Raw genomic sequence first — 17,322 nt, 5'->3', positions numbered from 1 at the left:
ATGAAAAAGAGTCGAAAAATGAAAAGACTTGTTCTCAGAGACAAGTCAGCCGTTGCGCCGTCAAAATAATAGTGGAAACCCCCTTCAGGCATGTAAGCCCTGATTCCCCAGACTGCTTCCACGTCAGGAAAGCCAAACAATCAATCATGTGCAAGAAAAATGCTCTCCCCCTTAGCAAGATGGGACGAGAAAACGCAATCAATCCACTTCCGGCGTCATGGTCACCAGTTCCACGCTATGAATCGCCCGGCATATTCCAGCTGTAGTTTGATCCATGCCCACCGGAAGACGCAAAGGGGGCTCCGGACTGGCCATTGAAACCATACCACGCCTGGTGCTGGCTCGCTTGCTGTGTGTGCTGCTGAGTATGCTGCTGCTGAGAGTGCTGCTGCTGCTGCTGTGCGTGCTGTTGTTGGTGCTGTATCTGCGACGGATATGCGGAATAGCCGCGGTCCTGCTTCACCGCATTCTGGCCCGGTCGCATGTTGAACGCCTGTCGGGAATTGCGTGACAGATCGGAGCTGTTGTTGCTATAGCTTGGGGCTTGTGCAGTTCCCCTTGTCCCCACGTGCGACGACTGGTTGCCCTGCGAGGCATTCCGAGACAGGGGATTCGAATAGGAGCCGTACGTCTGCGAACCTGTGCGTTCTGCAGACGTCAATGCCGCCGAGGACATGTTGGCGGCCGTCGTTGTCGTCGTTGTCGAGTGAGAGTTGTGGTTATAGCTGGCGTACGAAGTAGTACCATTCGTGTCTCGCTGGTACGAGTACGGCTCGTACGTAATCCTATCGTTCGAGGACGCATCTGGTGCTCTAGAGCCGGAATAGCGATCGTAGTTATTGTATGACCCTGAGCCAGCCATGCCGCTTGGCGCCTGCAGCCCTGACCCGTGGGCAGTCTGCTGCTGCTGCTGCTGCTGCTGTTGTTGTTGTTGTGGCTGTTGATGCTGCTGTGCCATGTTCGGGCTCTGGTACGCAGTCGCAGGTGACTTGTGGACCATGCCTTGTTTTGATTGCTTAGCCGTCCGTGAACGCGAGCCGTCATTCATTGGCGATGCCGTCTTAGTACGCTGAAGGGATGCTCCAGCCACAGTCTGTTGCTGTGCATTATCGAGGGTGTGCGGAATTGCAGAAGGACGCCAAGCATTGTTCCGGCTAGAGTCTGCCATTCCATATGTAGGCTCACGGGTGGATTGGTCACCCATAGACGTCACGACTGCTGCTACAACTGCTGCCGCCTGCGTGACCGGATTGCTGTTGCCAGTCCATTCCGAACCTCCTGTGGAGTGCAAGGAGCTGTGGCTTTCCGTCGGCAGAGCTGTCCTCATTGCCGCGCTACGCCCAGATCCTTTTGCCGCGGCCTTGGTTGGCTTCTTCTTCGGTTCCTGAGCTACTGGCGGCGTCAATGTCTGCTCCTGTATATCTGGCGTTGAGACATTGGGGTAGTATGTGCGTCCCGCTGGTAGAATCAGGTTCGACAGCGGGACGCTGGTGGTCTGATGCGGAGGCTGTGAGGAATCTGTCTCGGGTACTCCCACGGTCGTGGTATGGAAGAAACTCGGCGGAGCATGGCCATGTTCCCAGTCGGCCACGGGAACGCCCATGTTGCTCCCCAACCCATCTCCAATCGGCAGCTGGGGTGTCACGGGGTCATCAGCCAGGTCAGGATAGCCCTCTGCATCTTCCTGGAGCTGCTGGTCGTCCAGCTGTGGTTCCTCCTGTTCTTCAACCCCTGCTTCGTCGTCTTCGTTTTCATCCTGCTCGTCCTCTGTTGTGATGATGGCGTTGGACTTTTGCTTTTTTGGCTTGGGAGGTGCATATTCGCATATCAAACCTGCTTCACGGCAACCGCTGCAAAGAGGCAATTCCCTCGGGCACTGCAAATCACCGTTAGCAACAACCTGAATCCAGCTATTAAAAAGCGATGGACTGCTGCTCACCTTGACTCTGCGCTGTTTACATTGAGCACAGGCAGTCCTCGACTTGCTCGGTCCCTTGCGTCTCGGTTGCTTGGCGGTTGAGTCCGCATTCTCCTCCTCGGCATCATTGTTCGCAGCCTGAGTCTTCTTCCGACTCTTCTTCGCGGGACTCTGTGTCTGTAGCACCAGCTCATTCGTAGTGACGGGGCCAGATGAGCTCCCTTGTATGTTGCTCTGAGTCGCAGGAGCAGAAGACGCGTTGGAGGCCGATGGGGGAGCAGACCCTTCCTTGTTACCAGGATGCACGATGCGGAGCCGCTCTGCGCCATACTTAACGAGCATGTTGAGCGACTCTTTCTGCAGCTCCGGGGACTGGTTTGCAAAAATGTTAAACTGTTCTGGCGAGAGCGAATCTGGGTCGACACCCGCGCCCTGAAGCATAAGCATGGCGACGTTCCGCCGTCGCTCCGCCTCCTCGGGCGAGACGTTGATAATGAGCAGTCCGGCACCCGAGCTTTGGGCAGCCGCTTGTCCAGCTTGACCATTCTGCTGTAGGTCAATAGTGCTACCATCTTCTCCTACCTGGGTGCCAGCAACACCCTGGGAGTGAGACTGCTCCCCTGCAGCACCTGTGTCGTCTGCCTTCCGCTTCCGCTTCCTCGGCTTGCTGACACCTTCGCCGCCCGGTGTCTGATCGGCAGCATCCTTCTTCTTCTTCCTCGACGAGCCTGGCTGCTTCGGCGTCTTGGGCGTCTTGGGCTGCTTGGGCTGCTTCTCTGGGTTGGGGAGAGGACGCCGGGGGGGCGGGGGCTTGAAGAGGGCCGCGAGATCAGCGACTGTGCGATGGAGCGGGATGTGGTCATAGTCAATGGAAATGGTCCTAGTATTTCGCGAAAAGGAAATGACGAGCGACCCCCGGCAGTCAAACGCAGGCCGACCTGTATGACATGTTAGCAGCGCATCCAGATGAAACTACCTTCTGGGATCATTGCGGGAGGGAGATGCTCACTTGCGAGCAGAGGGTCAATCTCCCTCTGTGAATACTCGGCAACCAGCGGCTTGGCCTGGCTCTTGTGCTGTCGCTGCCAGTGCTGCATCGAGCCCTTGCATACGTACGAGAAGACCCAGTCTCGAGTCGCCCGCGACATCTCCCGCACCGCCCACTCGCTCCCGTCGACCTGCCCGATGCCCGCCACGAGCTGGTTGGCAATGGATCGCTGCAGCACTGGGTTGTCGGCCGGCTGGTTCATCAGCGCCTCGCTCACAAGCACCACGCGGCCGGCCTGTCCTCCGTCTGCGGCCCCATGCGCGCCCGTCGACGGCGCTCCTCCTCCCAGCGACGGATCCAGGGCACTCAGCGCCTCCAGCCCCCGGCCGCCGCCGTCCCCCTCCGCGGCCCCAATCGTAACTTCGACCGACGCCGCGAGCTCCAGCCGTGTCGCAACCCGCTCCGCCCGGGTCTCGCTGACCTTGCCGTCGAAGGCATCCCGCAGCCGCGACTGCAGCTCCTCGACGGAGCCGCACGGCCGGCCCTCGAGCCCGGCCGGTTCCTCGTCGCGGAAGTTGAAGCTGGAGAGGAAATCCATAGCCCGTCTGCCCCAGGCCGTGGGCGATTGCGCGCTGCGGCGGCTCTGCAGGTACGTGGCCGGGTCGAGCTGCTGCTGAGGCGAGAGCGACGCACGGCAATTCGATGGCGGCGAGGGCGGGTTTGGATATGTGCACGTATCAGCGTCTGGGCGGTACGTTGGTGGTGACCATGGCGGATTTGGTGGTGGTGGTGATGCTGGATTGCGATCCTGGAAGAAAGTGCCGGGGGTGCCCCAAGTCGGAGGGGGCGTGCGCCCAGCGCTATCACGCGTCAGGTACATGTACACGCCCTCTCCTCGCGCGCTTGCGGGCACAGCTGCCATCATGGTACATGGCTTTGTTTTTGCTTCAGGATGACTTTTCTACTTCAAAGATACCTACTATCAGGTAGGTACCTATGTTAGAAGGAGCTATAAAGAGCGTCTTTATCAGAAGAATGGTAACGTCCGACAGCATCAAGGTAGTGAATGCTTCTGAATCACCCATTCATCACTCAGCAGTATCCAAGTCCCGTGAGGACAATGACCTCCATGTCGTCATAAAAGTGAATATGAGTGCATCCTCAAGATAGCATCATTCAGTCGTCCATTTCGATTCCGCATAGTAATAGGTATACATTTCAAAATGAAAGCAAACAAAATGCAATTCTCGCCTGCGGCCGGTCCAAGATAATAAATCACACAAAGTTGGCTTGTACAACATCAGAACCCGTCATCTCAGCTGTTCTCCTCAACCCACTGCTCTATCCGCTCCAGCAAATCAGCCTTCTTACCACCCGTGCTGAGTCCTCTGGCGCCAGCGACATCCTTCAGCTGTGCCACTGTCATCTTCGAGATGCTCCCGCTCTCAATGGCATCCCTAAGCTGCGCCATGCTAAGATTCGATCCGCTGGGCCGCTCTCCAGCTACCTTTCTCTGCTTTGCGGGGCGCTCCGGGGCATCATCTTCAATCTCTCGCTTCAAGGACCTGGATCGAGTGGCCCTGTCCGCCTCGTCTTTCAGAGTCTCGGACCACTCCTCCAAGTAACCTCCGACGCGTTTGCTTATCGCCTTGTTTTTGGGCTCCGTCAAGTCTTCGGGTTCTTCCGGCATCTCCTCCTCCAAGGCGAGGGTCTGGAGGATCTTGTAGTGCCATTGCAGAGCCGGGTTCGGGTACTTGAGTGGGTTATATATGCCCTTGGGGAGATTGAGCTGTTGTACAATGACTCTCATTTTGGTTTTTAGGTCCTCCGAGCAGTCGAGCTTTCGTTCGACATTTATATCTCGCAGGTCGTCAGCCGTAGGGAGAGGATACAGCCACAGGCCAGCTGGTAGATATGGTGTCCCCGCGTCGTCTTCGGACTGCTCTCTTGATGGAATCAGAGCGGCAAACATGGGCTGCGCGTTAGATCGAAGCACGCACCAAGCGAGGCCGATCTTGTCATCCTTTAGAAGCTTCTGCCATAGGGCTGAAAAGACGCGTGTCGATCCGATGTAATCCTCTTCGCTGGGAAAGATAAAGGTCGACTTCTTGACGCTGGCCCAGACGGGAATCATGCTGCGCTTCTTGAATCCAATGATCCGGATCGTGGGCGCGCCAAAATCCCGGAGCTTCTTCTGCTCCTCGGGCGTAAAGTATACGTATTCGCCACCAAACTTGTAGGCCTTTTTTATCTCTTGCTTTTCGACTGTTCTGGCAGAATCCTCTGCAACTCGCGTCGTTTCGCCTGTTGCAATCTGAGCCTTCTCCCCTTCCAGCCAGATGTAGCACGTTCTCGCCGGCGTTTGCCGATGCACAATGTTGTAGCCCTTGACAGTGATCTTGAGTCCAGGTGCAATCTCAAATGGCAGATGGAACAATGCTCGCTTGGGCGTCTGCTTGGAATTGATGTTTGAAATGAGCGAGTTGAGAAGAGACAGTCCATCGCCCGATTTTGAGGCTCGCACTTCGGTGCGATTGGCCTCGGCATTCGGGTCGCGATAGACAATATCCTAGTTCCTTGTCAGTCTATGTCACGACGGAGGGTGGGTGATTTTAGAGCGAAGAAACGAAGAAATATAGCTTACATCGTAAAATTTGCTGAGATCAAACTTGGAGTCTCCTGTGGTGATTGGAAACAAGTCGATCGTGATGCCCAGATCGTACAAGTCCTTTGCCCGAACAGCGGCAGCAGACCTCGCCGCCTTGTCCGACGCGTGCGGATCGTCATTGTCCGTCACAATGAAAAGTCGCCGGCTGCCAAAGTTGGCCGCCTTTGTGGTGAATATCTGGTTGGCGCAAAACAACACGTTGGACATGGAAACTGTGTCGGTGGTGGCGGGCTTCAGCACTTCGTCTTCGTCTTCGTCCTCGGTCAGCGCCTTCAACGCTTTGACGTCTTCAGCTGCCGGAATGTCGAGGTCCATAAAGAGGTAGCAATTCGGATACCCGAGCCCACTGCGGCCATTGTCGTCCCGGAACTTGGTCTTTTCTGTCCCAAAGAGGAGGATTCCCATCATGTCTTTGGGGTTGGAGATGATGCGCTGCTCCATCAGGTGGCGGGCGCATTTCAGCGCAGCTTGAACGGGGCTGTCCCGATCAGCTTTCCTAGAGCTGGAGACTGGCGGAGGCTCAAGCATCGACGGACTGACTTCAATGGCTAGAAGAATTGCATCTTTCTGCGCCTTGAGGCTCTAGATGGGAGAAAAGAGTGTCAGACGACGCTTGTCAGACCAGATGCGACTCGCGGCGACTTACAGCCTCATCGAGCTCCTGCTCTGCTTCATCGTCCTCGTCGTTTTCGTCTCTCCTCCAATTCTTTTGTGCATCCGTCATTATGTCTGATTTGGGTTTCAGCCTTCACAGTTCTTCTTCCCCCCTTCTATGTTGAAGAGGCAGAAATGGATTGAGGCTTCATTCACTTGCAAGATGAGAGTCAAACTGCCAGGCAGCCGCTCAGCTCAGCATCTCCGAGTGGATGCGCCGCCAAGCTCCCGCAAACGCGACGAGCCTAGGCAGAATGCGACAGGGATCCGCGAAGTCACGTGCAGCTCATCACCATTACGAACGGCCTTATTGGCGGACAACTCGATCAGGGTCTAATAGCAGGGTACCTGCCACCGAGCATGTCTCGAGTGCCCATCCCACCCAAGTTCAAAGTACTACTCTATTGCGCCGTCACCTCCGTGCTCGATTGCCACTCTCGGAGCTTGCCTCAGTGATCTCGGCGCATCGGTGTCTGACAGCATCAAACGGGTATTTGTTTGCCTTTTGGATTCCCGCAATGCCCGGCATCTTCCTTCTCTAATCCTCCCGAACCCGGCTTCTCACCATGGCAGTACGGCTCACCACACAGCACTTCTCCAGGGGGCTGTCACGGAGCGCAGCGTCTCCTCTCGCGCTGTCGCAGCTTGCCAGCCATGCCAGACACCTGGCGACGCCCGTCCATCCTGTGACGCAAGATGCGACGGGATCCAAGGGTCCAACCGCCATGGTCTTTCTCAACATGGGCGGACCGTCAACCCTCAACGAGGTCGGAGACTTTTTAAGTCGACTCTTTGTACGTTTGAATAGCAGCACTTGTCTGATGTATATGCGTTGTACTAATCACAGGGTGGGCTGATGCCAAAAGGCCGACGGTGACCTGATTCCCTTGGGCAGACTGCAGTCCTACATTGGGCCATTGATCTCCGCGCGACGAACACCAAAGATCCAGAAGCAGTACGACGCCATTGGAGGCGGCTCCCCGATTCGAAAATGGTCCGAATACCAGAGCCAAGAGATGTGCAAGATCCTCGACAAGATCAGCCCCGAGACGGCGCCGCACAAGCCCTACGTCGCCTTTCGCTACGCCAACCCATTGACCGAGGAGATGTATCACAAGCTGCTGGCAGATGGCTTCGGGAACGGAAAGGGAGGCAGAGCGGTCGCCTTCACCCAGTACCCGCAGTACTCCTGTTCCACAACCGGCAGCAGTCTAAACGAGCTGTGGAAATGGCGGCAGCGACTGGAGGGCAAGACGGCGTCGGAAACCGGCAACGGCACCATTACGTGGAGTGTCATTGACCGATGGCCCACGCATCCCGGCCTCGTGGAGGCATTTGCGCAGAACATTGAGGCAAAGCTGGCCGAGTATCCGGAGGAGCGGAGGCGCAATGCCATTCTGCTCTTCTCAGCGCACAGCTTGCCCATGGACGTGGTCAACAGAGGTATGTTATCCGCTTGCATCTTGCTGCCGTGGGCATTGCAAGCTAACCCACCCCCAGGCGACCCGTATCCCGGCGAAGTTGCTGCAACCGTTCAAGCCGTCATGGAGCGACTCAAGTTCTCCAACCCTTACAGATTATGCTGGCAGTCGCAGGTCGGGCCCAAGGCTTGGCTGGGTCCTCAGACGTCCGACACGGTGGAGAACTACATTGCAAAGGGCCAGAAGGACCTCGTCCTTATTCCCATTGCCTTTACATCAGATCACATCGAAACACTATACGAACTCGACATTGAGGTCATTGGCGAGAGCGGCCACGCAGATACCGTCAAGCGGGTGGACAGCTTGAACGGCAGCCCAGTCTTCATCAAGGCGCTCGCTGACCTTGCAAAGTCACATCTCGGCTCCGGCCAGGCGTGCTCGCTTCAGATGGGTCTCCGGTGTCCCGCCTGTAAGAGCGAACGGTGTGCTGAGTCGAAGAAATTCTTTGCCAGCCAACAAGCTGCGCTATCATCGGCTTAGCCTGAGACGACGGTTACGGAAAAGGAAAACGGACATGCATTGGGCTTTAGGGAGAGCATGGCATCTGTAATATATCTCGCCGGCCTATTCTACGTATAGGCCCCCTATAGGTGATTCGGATCAGAAATATATATAGACCACATCACGCACCTCTGAAACAGCTTCGGTTCCTACTTGTGAATAGGGCTGGGTGGCAAGAAACTTGGCCCGCATAGACTTGGATAGACTGGATATGTGACACTCACCAATCACAAGTACGCATGGCCAGCCCCGTCCAGGCATTGCCATCACAGCGAGGATCCCTCCAGAGCAGATCCGGAGTAATACTAACAGCTGGGGAGAGCAGACAGACTCGGCTATCGTCATGCTTCAAGTTGTGGGCACCCTGATCAGACCCACCGGCGAAAAGGTTCCATACATGCATTCAGAGAGCCGTACGAATTGGTGAGAAGCATGTGTGAGGGCGGCCTGCAGTGGACGGGGTGAAGCAACAGGCGAGGCTAACGCATCATTTTCCGGTGGTTGGTCTGGCTTGACGTCTGGCTGCAGATACGACGGGCAACGCTGGCCAGTCACGGCCGGCGGTGGTCATGTCGAGAATGCTCCGGTGATCTTTTGAGGAAAAGGAGAGGCTGGAGGGGTTCATCTAATTGTGATCACTTTTTGCTTGATATCACATTGCTTTTGAGACGATGGCACTCTGTACATAGTAGTACCTCGGCAGAGACGCATAGAGGCAGAGGATATGTACAAGAGTCCTCGCGGAGTTCTCGTCAACCCACAAATGCCCAGAAGCTTCTCTTTCGTCGACATGTGGGGGTGAATAGCACTGTTTGCCGTGTGGGGCAACTCCCAGACAGCTCCAATCTTGCGCGCGTGTCGATCATGTGTGTGTCTCACGACAAGAGGCGGGAGTCGACGAGGAGGCCGTCTGTCAGTGGCTGGTGATGTTCGTACTGATTATTGTATTGCTGCAGGCGTCATGTTCTATCATGCCGGCGATATGTATGCTTATCTATATGTAGGCACAGGACGCGAGCTTGTTCAGTGGCTGCATGGGTTGGTTATCGCAGTTGATGCCATCTGTTTGTGTGCATGTGGTTCAAACAGTTTTTATTACCGTATAAGCGAATCGGGATGGTGTTTGAGTGAGCTCTCGCCAGCCGCATTCCGACCCTACCCACCCACCTTACAGAAACCTTTAATGACCACAAATTGAAGAATATCAACAGAATATCTGACAAACCCCAGACTTTTTTTTGTCCTGAGAACACAACCCAGCTGACGAGATGAATTACCCTACAATTCTAAAACGGGCAATGTCCTGCCCCCTTCGTCTTATTATTAGGCACCGTGTCGGATATTAGCCTCGACTGGGATGCAGGCAGCGACCGGCCTTGCCAGCGAGCCGCTTTGATTGTCGAATTGTTTCACAGCAGCTGCGACGCCTTCTTATCCTGAACATCTAAGTCACGCCGTGAGCAACGCTGTGATAGTCATCGGTTCTCCATTGACTGCTCCGGCGCCAACGCCGTCAAGTGCATACGCTAGGCAGGGAGACTTGAGGTTTGTCTCAGCCTGCACGAGCCTTCGGGATTGAATTGTCCATCTCCAGCGCCTCGGAGCGTCGCTCCGCTGGCAAAGAAAATCTCCCGGTGATTGTTCCACTGCAGCTGTCGATAGCCGTTGCGGCGTGTCGTGTCGTTTCGTGTCGAGTCGAGTCGAGTCCCTGGAGGGATGCAAACAGAGCAATCTCACCTGTTGCGGCAAATGAAGATGAGCTCCTCGCCATCCTATTAATAGGCCGAGCAACTGTTTGGGCACGGAGCAGACACGAGGGCTCGTACAGGTACAGCAAGTACAAGTACCTACCTAGGTACTCGCCTCGAAAGCTGCCCAGATGCTCGGCAGTGCGGTGATATGAACGCAGGAGTAGCGAGAGTGCGAAGCAATCCGAAGAGACACTGCCCGGAGCTCCTGAAATTAAATCGTGTCCATCAACTGCTACCACGCTGGGATGTACCAGTACTCATGCTATGCCATGCCTGTCGTGTCCTGTCGGGTCGTCTCAGCGAGATACCCCAAGCCGTCCGTCATGCGACCCTTGAGATTGGACTCGACCTTCCGAGACGAACCAAATTTGCCGTGAACAGCGCGTCCGATCCCGCGCCTGAAGCTGGCCCAGGCCTTGATCGCAGCCAACCTGCAGCAGCTGCTTCACCCAATATTCAACTCGTCAAGGCTCTGATGCACTTTTGATGTCAAAGTCACTCCATCCAAGCTCCAAGCCCTCAGCACCGCGTCTGGTCCAGAAAAGTACCCGGTACCTGGGCCAAGCCCGATCCGTTACAGCGCCACAGCGCGGGTGGTGCTGTGGCTCGTGGGAAATCAGCGGCTGCGGCCAATCAGCGGCGGCCAACGGCGGGCCAGGGCCCTGTTGTGAAGCTCCTCTGCTAATTGACCAGCGCACCAGGACATCGATCCCCTGGCCGCGCTAGTCCCGCTGCGGCATAGCCCGCTCATGCACCCCCTTTTGCCAGATTGACCACTCCAGATTGAAGCGAGCAAGCAGCTGCTAGCGGTCGAGTGCTAATGTCCTTCCACTGGAAGCTGCCCGGAGCAGCGCTGGAGGTGCCCCGACGAAATGGCAGCGCGCAGTACGAGTGACAGCCGCGGCCGGTGACGGCCACAGCGGGCCCTCAGGTACCGGGTACCGCGCGCGGTGGAGCATCGCCCCCTGGAACGGCGCTGCCAGCAGCTGCTGCACCACGCTGGCCAGAGCCCAGAAGCCAGCGGCCTCTGCCCAGCACTAATTCCTCCCCGTCATCACCCCCGAAATTATCTTCCTCCTGCTCGTCCTCAACTGGCCTCATTTGCACTTCACTTCACTTCTTCACTTCCCTCCGTCATTGCTACTTCCTCTCCAGCTGGTTGAGCGCCTTTGACATTTGCCCTTCTCTTCACCGCGGTCGTTTCTGCCTCTTGATCCTCTTTCTTCGAATCCATTGACACGCGTCGTTATCTGCTAGGGTCGCAGCGCATTTTCTCCTTTGGTAGGTCATCTCCCGCTGCCTTGGCTGTCCTCGAGTTCGAGTCGAGATCCCACCGCGCGATGCCTTCACGGCGTTTGCCGGAGCGGCGAATCGGCGGAGGAGCGTCCGTCTGTCTGCTGCCAGCTGCATTCGCCCGCTTCCACCTGCTGCGCGCGCCAGCTGCCATGTGCCCTGAGAGCCAAACGAAGCTGCTCTCTCGACTCGTGGCTCCTGGCCGTTTGGCTGCGCCCTCTTCTCCTCTCCTGCTCGCTCTCCGCCCCCGAGACGACCATCACGGCTAACCAATCGCGCAGAATCTCCAGCCTTCTTACCATTCTTTATTAACCTTCCTTCGGCCGCTCCTTATACATCGATATGGGTAAGATAACTCTCTCTTTTGAAGCTCTGCATGGCCCTGCGTGGCCAGTCTCCACGACGCGAGGAGGGGGCAGGAGGCATTCTGGGCGTGCCACGAGGCACTTCACCACGGCACCGGACCTGAGCAACACAAAACACGGGCGCCTCCTATCTTCTCTTCTTCATCCCACGCACAACCAGACTTTCGCGTTTCCCCTGCCGTAACCGCATTCGTTGCTCGCCATCTACTGTTTCTTGGGTCGCTTTTTTTGGCAAAACACCATTTCCGTTGCTTCAAGTACAAATTCCTTATATCCGACTTTTTGCAACCCGGCATGACGTTCGATCTGGTCTACCACGTCAGGGCGCGAGCTCGCAGCCTCCAGCTCGACAAGACTGCCTTGACGCCGGCAATGGTTGCCCTGGAGCAGGTGGCAGCTCAGGCTTCAGCGACGAAGCGGCTGAGCAGCTTGCCAGACGGACAGACTCCCTCTGTCCAGTTCTCGGTGCCTTCCTTTGTTCCCGCTGCCATTCGCCGCTATCGCAGCATGCTGGAGGTCGAAGAGCCGCCCAAACTTGGACCGTGGAACCCGATGTCATTCGAAGAGCTGTACTCAGGCCCAGTGGAATCGGCCGCGGTCTCGGACGGCGACATCCTGAGCTCTGACCGGTCGACGAGATCATGTTCTTGGAACACCAACCCGCCAAATACGGTTGAGAGCCAAGAAACTGAGTTGTCCAGTCAGATGCCAAGCGCCTAGCCCTCCTGCCTCGTTGCCATGCATTGCTTCTCAGTTCTTATAGTAGTGGGGATCCAGCAGCTAACATATGGGTTTGAATAGCTTCCAACGGTGCCGATTCACCACAGGGCGCCGCCTCGCCAGCTCCCGGTATGTTTTGACGCGTCTACCCACCGCTAGCTGCAGTTCTAACATGATGGCTACAGGCGCGGCTGCTTCTGACAACAAGAACATTGTTCGACGAAAGCTGACCGGCTATGTCGGATTCGCCAACCTTCCCAACCAGTGGCACCGTAAGAGTGTGCGAAAGGGCTTCAACTTCAACGTGATGGTTGTTGGCGAGTCTGGTCTGGGCAAGTCGACCCTGGTCAACACTCTCTTCAACACCTCCCTGTACCCTCCCAAGGAGCGCAAGGCGCCCAGCCTCGACATCATCCCCAAGACTGTCACCATCCAGTCCATCAGCGCCGATATCGAGGAGGCCGGCGTTCGTCTGCGCCTGACCGTTGTCGACACCCCCGGCTTTGGCGACTTCGTTAACAACGATGAGTCGTGGCGACCCATTGTCGACAACATTGAGCAGCGTTTCGACGCCTACCTGGATGCCGAGAACAAGGTCAACCGAGTCAACATTGTTGACAACCGAATTCACGCCTGTGTCTTCTTCATCCAGCCCACTGGCCACTCCCTCAAGCCTCTCGACATTGAGGTTATGCGCCGCCTCCACACCAAGGTCAACTTGATCCCCGTCATTGCCAAGTCTGACACTCTGACGGACGAGGAAATTGTCGCCTTCAAGGCAAGAGTAAGTCTAAAGATTTTCCCCTCAACATGGGTCTGTAGCGGAATAGAGTTGCTGACTTGAACACCAGATCTTGGCCGACATCAAGTATCACGGCATCCAGATTTTCGAGGGCCCCCGATATGAGCTCGACGACGAGGAGACGATTGCCGAGAACAACGAAATCATGTCCAAGGTTCCCTTCGCCGTTGTTGGCGCCACCAACGAGATCAAGACTGCCGACGGCCGCAAGGTCCGCGGACGTGAGTACCCCTGGGGTATCATCGAGGTCGACAACGAGGAGCACTGCGACTTTGTCAAGCTCCGCCAGATGCTCATCCGCACGCACATGGAGGAGCTCAAGGAGCACACCAACAACAACCTGTACGAGAACTACAGAACCGACAAGCTGCTGGCCATGGGTGTTTCGCAAGATCCCAGCGTCTTCAAGGAGGTCAACCCTGCCGTCAAGCAGGAGGAGGAGCGCGCCCTGCACGAGCAGAAGCTCGCCAAGATGGAGGCCGAGATGAAGATGGTCTTCCAGCAGAAGGTGGCGGAGAAGGAGAGCAAGCTCAAGCAGTCAGAGGAGGAGCTCTACGCGCGCCACCGGGAGATGAAGGAGCAGCTCGACCGCCAGCGCCTGGAGCTCGAGGACAAGAAGCAGCGCATCGAGAGCGGGCGGCCGATAGAGAAGGAGGGCAAGCGAAAGGGCTTCTCACTGCGATAAACGACGGCCAGTGGTCCCCGCCCGATCGCCCCCGAGTCGCGACTCGCTACCCGCACGATCCATATCAGAATATCCATGATGTCCATACAATATCTGCTCGACGCCTTTCCTTTTCCCCTTTTCGATTCTTTGTTTTTCCTTTTTGTCGCCTCCTTCTCGTCACTTTATTTTAATCATAAACTCGTATAATCGCCGCCAAGAAAAGCTTTGTCTTCCGGAAGGGTGGGCAAGGAAAAGAACCTTGTTATGATAACTGGTCATGCAGCATGGAGAAGTGCAGGACTATGGAGCATTTCAAATCTTGACTTGGTATGGTGGTCGCGGCCAAGCACGGCTTGGGCAGCTCCTCTGGGTGGTTTTTGTTTCCCCCCCCAAAATCACTCACACCTTTTGGCGTCCCATGGGTCATCAAGGATCGGACAGGGCGATTGCTCTGGGAAGGAGAGGCCGCAAGCAGTGCTGGGTTTGCCCCCTGCTCTTTGGTGCAGTTGTTGGGAGGGTTGGGGCCGCCGTGCGAAAAGTCACTCATTATTCATTTCCTACGATCGTCACACGTACGCTTTCCTTTGAAATCTATGTCGGGCAAGATATGGCCGAAAATACCCTGCGTCTCCGTCTTTTCCACTCGCCATGCCTTCGGATAGACCCGTACCCTGGTTGCCTGTCTGGATGGAGCGGCGGACTGCGGATTTGAATTTGACTGGAGCAAATGGATGGCTGGAGGAGGGTTGAATCAGCAACTGTTGTATTTTAGTCGCGTGCTTGACGTCTCCAACACGCGATGGTATGTCTAGGCTTGTTTGTCGTAATTTCCTAGCTAGTTTTGATTTTGTGTCTGTTAATTCATTTTTTACCAAAAGACGCGTGCGAATTGTATGCTGTGATGTGATGTGCTTTGAAGAGTATGTAGAATGCTAAATCTGATTGGTATTTGGCTATTGATGAGACACCGGGTGCTTCTTAGGGGAGGAGTAGGTAGTTTATATGCTTTGTACATCCATTTAAAATCGCCCATGTATATGAATAAGTAGGTATGTGGTTTGAAGTGACAATCAGGAGAGAAGAGTGATTCCCCTTTGCGATCCCGCCATGACAATTTCCCTATGTAGGCACAGGGAGGTGAAGTAAACATTTCATCTCCCCACCAGCTTTCCACCCTCTCTTCCCTCGACATGTCCATTTGTCCATTTTGTTTGCAGTTTTTTTTATTTGTTTCTTCGTCTTGTCTGTTGTTGTTCGTTGCCCAATCTTCCTCATCGCAGACGAGCCCTTTGTCCCACTTCATGCCCAGAACCATGAACATGCTTTTTCACCTCCTCTTTGCATTCCTCAACAAGAACGCACCGACGACACCGGCCGCAATGCCGATGCCGCTGATGATGGCGACGCCGAGGAGCCCTTCCTTGGCGACCTTGTCGTCGATGAGCTGGCGCAGGTCGGTGGCCTGGAGGTTGGCGGGCTCCTTGTCGAGGAGGAGGTCGTTGTAGCGGCGGGCCTCGCCGTAGTTGCCGAGCTTGTAGTTGCCGAGGGCGAGGTAGTAGAGGCATTCGCGGCGGCGCTCGGGGGAGACGCGGAAGATGTCGGAGAGGAGGCGGACGCCGAGTTGCTGGTCGTTGCGGTTGTTTGATTTGACGAGGCCCTATTTTTCGCGTTGGTCACTCGTGTGAGCTGAGAGTTTGGGCGTCTTACACTGAGAGAGCAAGGAGGTGACGGGATGGAGGGGGGGGGGGGGGGGGGAAGGGGGGAGAGGCAAAGAGGAAGTGTGGAGGAGAGGTATACCCAGGCGTAGTTGAACTTGGTCTGGACGCCGACCATTTCGCCTTCTTTTTCGAACTGGGCGCGCAGGACGCTGAGCTCTGAGGGGTTCAGAGGCCTGTGCGGTGTTTAGCTGGGCTGCGTCGTCGACTATGGCTGCTTTGAGGGGGGAAGGACGAACGTCTCTGCGTCGAGGGCATCTGTAGATGAAGCAAGCAGTTAGCCGACCTATAATCCGACTGGTCTTGTGTGATGTGTTGCGCATTTCGACATGACGGAGGAAGAGAAGAAGGATGCTGTAGGCGGGCGTAGATGCTAGGAAAAGAACAGGAGAGCTGCCTTACAGGGAAGTTCTGTGACCATGTTGGGCGGCTGGCGATGTTGTGGATGATGGAGGCGCAAGTGAGTCGAGGTCGTCTCGAGCTGATTGATGGAAGCCGAGGTAGAGGCGCAAGATGACGATGTCGGTCGTAGTCGCTTTCGGCAAGGACCGTCCAGAGCAAAGAGTACACTAGAAGCGAAGAGAAAGGGGAATAAGAGGAAACAGTTGAGTGAATTTAACAGGAAAAGCAAAAAGAGGTCGATCAGATGTATGATTTGCCAGGTCTCGTGAGGTTTTGCAACTGGCGATTTAGCTTGTTGTCAAAGGGAAATCAGAGGTCATAAGTTCAAGTTGTTGCCCTTGTCTGCCAAGCTACTATCGTATTGTGTGGCTGGTGGAAGCAGCGTGGTCCGATGTGTGGCTGAGGCGAGCTGATGACGTTGCGGGGTGTGGCTTGTTTGGGCGGAAGGGGGGTTGTCCCGGGCGACGGAACTTGGGGGAGAAGGAAGGTTTGTTCTTTCTGGTGACATTGATTCGATTCTGGAAAGGATTCACCAACACCACCACGAATTGAATCACGAACAGCAACCGTCTCGATTTTCTTGGAGGACCAACATATACAAGCTCTTGGATTCATTGAAACACCGCCACGATGCTCCTCGCCGAGGATCCAGCCACTGTACGTATCAACCGATGCCTCCAAACCGCAAAACATGCAAAAAACACATACATGCTAACACCAGACTGCTGCTGCTGCCCAGCTCATCCACCACACCATCAACAACTTCAACATCCAGCCCGACAAGCTCGCCGTCAGCCGCATCTCGGAATCCCTCTCGACGCTCCAGCAGGCGCGCGAGCTGCACCTCCGCGACAGCGACGCCACGCTCAAGAGGCTCGCGCGGCAGCTCAACACCATCAACGCGCAGCACGACGAGCTCGCGTCGTCCCATTCCTCGGCCGACCACGCGTCCACCATTGCGCGCCTCGACACGCACAAGTTCCGCGTCGCAAAGGCCGCCTCCGACGCCGAGATGGAGGCGGAGCGCCTGGCGCAGCAGGCGGCCGATCTCGCGGCGCGGCTGCAGGAGCTGGAGCTGCAGGGCGTCGACGGGTCCGAGGAAGGGAGGAGGAGGGATCCTGTGGACGACGAGGTGTTGCTGCGGCTCAAGGTGTATCGGAGTCTCGGGATTGAGATTGAGAGGGATGAAAAGGATGGGGAGTGGGCGAGGGCCGTGGTGAGGAATGATCGCAAGGGGGATGTGCATGTGGTGAATCTGGATAAGAAGTTTTCGCGGTACTTTTACGCAAATTACTTTTGGCAGACGCTGTGAAGGGATGGGGGGGAACTGTCGAGTTTGTGGGTATCAAACTTGTTGGATTCGGAAATTGTTGGGTTTGCTTTTTTGAAGATACCAT

The 17,322-nt window shown here is 55.9% G+C and overlaps 6 protein-coding genes across 6 annotated transcripts; 3 read left to right on the top strand and 3 right to left on the bottom strand.

Moving 5' to 3' along the window:
- Nucleotides 1-235: 235 nt before the first annotated feature.
- On the bottom strand, nucleotides 236-3,828 carry TRIREDRAFT_108087 (uncharacterized protein; the record flags this gene model as incomplete). The annotated part of the gene is made up of 3 exons (XM_006965910.1): nucleotides 236-1,876; nucleotides 1,940-2,856; nucleotides 2,928-3,828. The coding sequence occupies 3 exons, from the start codon at nucleotides 3,826-3,828 to the stop codon at nucleotides 236-238; spliced, it is 3,459 nt and encodes a 1,152-aa protein (XP_006965972.1).
- Nucleotides 3,829-4,221: 393 nt separating this feature from the next.
- Nucleotides 4,222-6,298, bottom strand: TRIREDRAFT_63200 (uncharacterized protein; the record flags this gene model as incomplete). The annotated part of the gene is made up of 3 exons (XM_006965909.1): nucleotides 4,222-5,475; nucleotides 5,551-6,154; nucleotides 6,207-6,298. 3 exons carry the CDS (start codon nucleotides 6,296-6,298, stop codon nucleotides 4,222-4,224), a joined length of 1,950 nt encoding a protein of 649 aa, XP_006965971.1.
- Nucleotides 6,299-6,794: 496 nt separating this feature from the next.
- TRIREDRAFT_78582 (uncharacterized protein) lies at nucleotides 6,795-8,189 on the top strand (the record flags this gene model as incomplete). Its single annotated transcript, XM_006966025.1, has 3 exons — nucleotides 6,795-7,022; nucleotides 7,095-7,671; nucleotides 7,729-8,189. The coding sequence occupies 3 exons, from the start codon at nucleotides 6,795-6,797 to the stop codon at nucleotides 8,187-8,189; spliced, it is 1,266 nt and encodes a 421-aa protein (XP_006966087.1).
- A 4,325-nt stretch (nucleotides 8,190-12,514) lies between these two features.
- On the top strand, nucleotides 12,515-13,826 carry TRIREDRAFT_122199 (uncharacterized protein; the record flags this gene model as incomplete). The annotated part of the gene is made up of 2 exons (XM_006966024.1): nucleotides 12,515-13,123; nucleotides 13,191-13,826. 2 exons carry the CDS (start codon nucleotides 12,515-12,517, stop codon nucleotides 13,824-13,826), a joined length of 1,245 nt encoding a protein of 414 aa, XP_006966086.1.
- A 1,309-nt stretch (nucleotides 13,827-15,135) lies between these two features.
- Nucleotides 15,136-15,944, bottom strand: TRIREDRAFT_108082 (uncharacterized protein; the record flags this gene model as incomplete). Its single annotated transcript, XM_006965908.1, has 4 exons — nucleotides 15,136-15,465; nucleotides 15,606-15,699; nucleotides 15,763-15,781; nucleotides 15,926-15,944. 4 exons carry the CDS (start codon nucleotides 15,942-15,944, stop codon nucleotides 15,136-15,138), a joined length of 462 nt encoding a protein of 153 aa, XP_006965970.1.
- Nucleotides 15,945-16,555: 611 nt separating this feature from the next.
- Nucleotides 16,556-17,237, top strand: TRIREDRAFT_108081 (uncharacterized protein; the record flags this gene model as incomplete). The annotated part of the gene is made up of 2 exons (XM_006966023.1): nucleotides 16,556-16,582; nucleotides 16,665-17,237. The coding sequence occupies 2 exons, from the start codon at nucleotides 16,556-16,558 to the stop codon at nucleotides 17,235-17,237; spliced, it is 600 nt and encodes a 199-aa protein (XP_006966085.1).
- Nucleotides 17,238-17,322: the final 85 nt, after the last annotated feature.

This window comes from Trichoderma reesei, assembly GCF_000167675.1.
Source record: "Trichoderma reesei QM6a unplaced genomic scaffold TRIREscaffold_11, whole genome shotgun sequence".
Lineage (NCBI taxonomy): Eukaryota > Fungi > Ascomycota > Sordariomycetes > Hypocreales > Hypocreaceae > Trichoderma > Trichoderma reesei.
The sequence above is the reverse complement of the archived record's forward strand: the minus strand, read 5'-3'. Positions and strand labels throughout refer to the sequence as shown.